General features: G+C 36.7%; 1 protein-coding gene across 10 annotated transcripts in view; it reads left to right on the top strand.

Annotated features, from left to right (window-relative positions):
* Positions 1 to 3,510: 3,510 nt before the first annotated feature.
* Positions 3,511 to 6,000, top strand: part of LOC127979131 (MAP7 domain-containing protein 1-like) — a 39,226-nt gene continuing 36,736 nt past the window's right edge. For all 10 annotated transcript variants that reach the window (XM_052584331.1, XM_052584328.1, XM_052584329.1 and 7 more), the window contains exon 1: positions 3,511 to 3,856. In XM_052584331.1, coding sequence (XP_052440291.1) covers positions 3,790 to 3,856 — 67 coding nt within the window. In that variant the 5' untranslated portion in view covers positions 3,511 to 3,789. The remainder of the gene's footprint in view (positions 3,857 to 6,000) is intronic.

Genomic DNA, 6,000 nt, shown 5'->3' with positions numbered 1-6,000 from the left:
ACCCTCCCCTACCGGAGACTCGGGTTCGAGCCCCGCTCGGAGCGAGTCGTTGCTGCTGCAGCTCTTGTTCAGTTTCAGCCTTCACAGCTGTCACAGCTTCCAAACGCTCTCAACCCAAAAGCCTACTGGCGCTCGTGATTCTTTAGCTCCGCCCACACGTCACGCCTCCAGCCTGTCGTGTTTTTCCGGGAAAAATCGGTACAGACTATCTTTCTCTTATGAATATAATAAAACTAAAGACTTTTTGGAGTTATGAAGGATGCAGTACTACTCTATAGGTACTCAAGATTAACAGGATATTGAGTGAAAACGAGCATTCCCCCCCCCCCGCCTTTAAAGCTAAATAGGCATGTTTGAAAAAATAAAAAACGGAGGCTGATAAAAATAAAAATATAAATAAAAATGTAAAATAAAATATTCAAATAAAATCCAATTCAAAATATTTACAAATTAATAGTACAGAAATAAAACTAATTTAGATTTGTTTTAAAATATTATTTTCTTCATATATAAATATTATTTTCTTCTTCTTAAAGGGACAGTTCATCCAAAAAAGAAAATTCTTTCATTAATTACTCATCCTCATGTCGTTCATCTCCATTACACAAATTAAGATATTTTTGATCAAAAGCTCTCTGACCCTCCTATAGACAGCAAGGAAACTACAAGAATACTTTCTGTGTGCAAAGAAAACAAAAATAATGACTTTATTCAACAATTTGTCTCCACCGTGTCACCTTATAGCGCCATTTTGGAGAGTGTCACATATGTATGCAACATATGTACACAGATACATTATTTACATTGTTTGTGCTTTGATCTGAACGTAAACAATGTATCCATGTACAAACGTTGCATATGTTGTTTACTTATGTGATACTCATATGTAAATCCCTAAAGTAACTTATAGCTACAACGAGAGAGCATATCTAAATACATTTTGTGTTTCCAGTCATTTAAATCTACTGCTTATGACACTGATAACGCATTTCTATAATTCTTGACATTACTAGATAACAGAAGGCCACACCTGAGATCCATTCAAGATACACTTTATTAAAGTGCTGTGAAGAGCCAGCAGCTTCTACAAACAGCGCTTCAAAAAAGCCTCAAATTTGCCCTTGATCTTTCAGTGATGGATGGTGCATCTTAGTTGTTGGGTAGATCACAAAATACCTTCAATCATATTACATTTTTATATTTAACCTCTTCACGATTTGTGGTTCTGCCTCTTCTTTCAATTTACAGACCACATTAGAAGAGTATTTTGATTTGAGATCTTCACATGTGCAGTGCTTTGTGTACGAAGCACTGCACAAATTATATAAAACCCATCTGTATCTGCTCATTAAAAAACTTGATTTATGTTTTAATGCTTATTTGTGGCTAAGGCTGTCCAATGTGGCCCATCCTGACCGCATGCTCACCTATATCATGTCAACAGAGCATCTTTTTATCTCATGTGTCGTTCTCCATGGCAGCAAGACATAACTGAGATTATTTTAGGAAGGGTACGCAATGAGTGCGCCATCACACCGGATACACATCCCCAGGCTTCTGTGCAGTACAGATCTCAATTGTTTAACTCATGACTGATGGATCTACATTTATCTCCAAATGCCCTCAAGCAGGGACTAGACGCAGTCTGAGAAACACTCCGCCTGACTGCGGCACATTCTGTGTTTTGACCCATGCGTTATTTTTATGCCTGTTTTAGCTACTCGGTTTTAAAATGTGTTTTTTAACTTAAATGATTATGTTTGGAAATGTGGATTATTCACAAATGCAGGTATGCTCGACTAGTTTGGTGTTGTTGGCAGGGTTATATCAGTGGTGCCAGATGGCTTATTTGCATCGTGCTGCTCTAATGGCCTGATTTCAACTCATAAGTGCTCTAGTTAAAGTATTAAATAAGACCAAACTCGCACTGGTTTACACATGATCCAATCCAGTGGGAGCTGTAATTACATTTTCAGCAGTCTCAGATGGTGTGGTCTCAGTTAAGGGTCTGAGGGTCTTTTACGGGGACTGTACCAATTATTATAATTCAGGTCTGGACATGGTTCATTTTAGTACATAGCCTATTTATGGGGAGAAATTTACTTTTTGAACAACTGTCTGGAATCCATGTCATTATATATATAGCATAGCATATTCGCATATGTATGTATGCATATATTAGAGTTTTTTATTTCCATTTTAATTTTAATTAAGGTTTTTGTCATTTTTATTATTATGTATTTATTTATTTATTTTGGGTGGTTTAATCTGTTAATCTGTGCAGTATTTGTTCATTTTTATTTCAGTTATACTTTTAGTTATTTTCATGCATCAAGTAAAAAAATGAAAATTATAAATGTTGGCCACTAGTTGAAAGAAGATTTTTTTATTATTATTATTATTATTTTAGTTAACATTCTTCTTATTTCAGGTATAATTTATTTTTACATTTAGTTTTAGTTTACGTTATAATTTTTTTAATTTTTTTCAAATAAGTAAATAAATACCTTTAGTAGTAGTTCAGACAGTGTACTGTTTGAGTACATGAATTACTGCGGGATATTGGTTTGTTTTAACTCAGAGGGAGTGTCAGCCACATTAAACAAATATTAAAAGCTTAAGTAATTTGTGGATTAATGTTTATTTGAGACGTGAACCGTTTCAAACGATTCAGTTTGATTCGGTGAACTGGTTCGCGAACCGGATATCACTAAACTGCAGTGAACTCTCTCACAACAGACACGAAAGAGAAGACAATGCTGAATAAAGTCGTAGTTTTTGTTATTTTTGGACCAAAATGTATTTCCGATGCTTCAACAAATTCTAACTTACCCACTGATGTCACATGGACTACTTTGAAGATGTTTTTATTACCTTTCTGGACATGGACAGTATACCGTACATACATTTTCAATGGAGGGACAGAAAGCGCTCGGACTAAATCTAAATTATCTTAAAGTTCCGAAGATGAATGGAGGTCTTACGGGTTTGGAACGACATGAGGATCATTATTTCATTAATGACATAATTTTCATTTTTGGGTGAACTAACCCTTTAAAATATGAAGCATTTTTATTGAACAGTTTTTCTGCTAAATGCACATATTTTACTAATCACTTATAAAATTAAATGTATTAGGTTTGCAGGCTCACCAGGTCATAGTGTAAATTTGATGAGTACTTAAAAGTGGGATCCACCTCAGTTTTCCAGCGGGACTCCTTGAAGGACGTGTACCCTTGCCTCAATCCTGATGCCGCAGATCCAGCTTTTAGAAACCGAGAGGGGGAGCCATTCAGCAAAACCCTACAAACTTACCTTTTCTTTCACAGCACCTGAGGAGGCTCCAGATTGATCCAAAATGTATATGTCTAAATAAGATATGTAAAACCAGAAGTAGTGTATATAACCATGAACAACATTTTCAAATGCGCTAACTGTGTGTCAGTGTCCCCCATCCTGGTGAATGGTTCGCTCCAGTGAATAGGCACAGCGCGTCCCGCACCACCGAGCCTCTGTATTCAGTTAGCGGCTGCTGTGAGGTGGGCAGGGCCATGGACCTGGGCTCCCCTACTTCTCTATCTTTAGTTTTCACAGCTGAGATCATCACACATTTCAGTGGGAATAACGAATTTAATCAATCATCGATCGTATTACTCTATTAATTGAGCGCTACTGTTCGTTACTGACCAGATTTAAAGGGCCACTGCATTCGGGTGTGTTCATAACCGGGAGTTCCTCTTTTCCACGCGTCTCTTTTGGACCCTGTAATGGAATGACTGACCGCAAACTATGAACAAAATGGAGAACAAGTCTCTAGAGAGCAGCTTTGAAGAAAAACTTACGCTGTCAGACAAAGGTTAGTACAACTGTATTAAAAAATGCGTATAAAATGTCCCTGAAGCCCTGGATAAACGCACTGGTGGTCATAGGACGCAGAATATATTGCTAGAGTATTAATATATGCGCACATTTTCAGTCATGTCATGGTGTTTATATTTTGTATAAACCTATTATTATATTTAAGCTTGTTTATTAAGGTTCCTGTGCCACCTGTCATTAAGAAAACTACAGAAGTAACGGCCCATATGCAATGCGCGTGACCTGGATAACGGTTTTTCGCATTTCAGTGAGCAAAATTTGTCCTTTAATGTCAGCATTCTTCATTTATTGTGGCCTACCTAACACGATTCGTACAATATATTAACTGTTTAGTTTGATCATTGCTATATTTCCACGAGAAAAGCATCCGAGCGTTTATACAATAAGAGGTTTCATGGATTTAAATGCAGTTTACCGGTGTGCGCGTGTCTAATTAACCTCTACCTTTCTATTAGAGTCCGTATTAATAAGCACCAAATGAAAGCCCACAGATTTTTCGTTGTTGCATCATGATTCATCTGTCTATTGCAATACAGAACTCAATGTTATTAAGCAATTCGAAACTACGAAAATAAATGTTCGTAATCAGTGTTTTATATTGTTTGCCTGTAAAACAATATCTTAACATCCTTAAAACAAGATTAATTTACTTGTTTTGCTAAATTTTAAGCAATTTGCCAATGAGGTTAAATAAATTAGAATTATATAATTGTATTTCTCAAGTAAATTAAGAATTTTTGTTTGAAAGATTTTTCAGTATTTTTAATATATAATATTGATCTTATATTTATTAATCTACATATCTTTTATAAATAGGACAAGGATACTGATTCCCAACTTTTCAGGCATGCAGATAATGTTGTATTTTCTTTTTTACATCCAAGAGAGAAGATTTAAGGCTGCTCTGCGCCTGCTCTAAATTCTGTGTAAAGTCGCAATGGCACATTAAACCCAGGCTAAATTATATCTGTTCTGACCCACCTCAACCGCAGTATCCAAATGTGCAATTGCTTTGTAAATGCACTTATGCCACTTCTGTGCAGCATTAAACAGACTTCTAAATGCTACCTCAGAAACACGTCTGTGCCATCTTTGCTGTGCAGATTTGTTGTTGCTTTATTCATTTTTTATGGGAAAATATTTTAAATGTATCCTGTAGAATAATTTTTATAGATCCAGCATGAAACCCAGATGTAGCAGGTTCAAATCCCATAAGGCATAACTTATGATCCACAGCTATAGTGTCCTTTAGCAATGCATTTAACCTCAGGCTAGGTATAATTTAATGTAAGCTTCTTTGAAAGAAATAGAATGCAATCCCTTAGTTTTAACTAGACTAAAATTTACTTTAACAGCAAGGTCAAGTGCTGCCTCCAGATGTGTGGTTCAGGTAACGCCGGTAAATCTGGGTTATGCTATGGAAACGTCTAGTCATTATCTCACATGATCTTAGTTTGAGCACATTCCTGTCTCTTGGTATTTGTCGTTTTAAATCAGGTTGTTTTGAACTGGCAGAATGCACCAAAAAAGGAGGAAACTTGTAAATGCATTCCTATGTGATGACTGTGTTACAGACAGTCCTCGTTCTCAACTCTCTTGAACCGGGCCAGTGAACTACAACCTAGAAACCCCCCAGAACACCGTTGCATCATGATGATAATAGGGATTACACTGTAAAGCATCTTTAATGTTATATTGATCTGCCCTGCCATTCTTGTGGCTCTTTAATAAAAGACCTTATTCAGTTCCTTCCACATATTTTCCTGTATCAGTTATTCACATCCTGTGAATACAAAGCTGATTTTAGATCAGTGGCAGCTGTATTTCTCACACCTTGGGCCAGCTGAGTCATGGACACCAGTGTGGCATTATTGTCAGCTTTGATGGACGTCTTGTCCTGTAGCCTGAGGCTTAGAGAGACAGAGAGAGAGAGAGAGAGACAGGTCAGAAAATCCTCTGTACAGCAACATTGATTGCTTTGTAGTAAGTGTTTTGGGCACAGGACCAAGATTCTCCAAGACTGAACTTGTTCAAAGGAACACTGTTTCTCCATCACAGGGGTTTTCTCTCTCACACACTGCAAGACATTTTCTTATGCTGCACAGACAATAAGAATCAGCT

Source organism: Carassius gibelio, chromosome B19 (assembly GCF_023724105.1).
Source record: "Carassius gibelio isolate Cgi1373 ecotype wild population from Czech Republic chromosome B19, carGib1.2-hapl.c, whole genome shotgun sequence".
NCBI classification, from domain to species: Eukaryota; Metazoa; Chordata; class Actinopteri; order Cypriniformes; family Cyprinidae; genus Carassius; species Carassius gibelio.
This window is presented reverse-complemented; position numbering and strand designations above follow the sequence as displayed.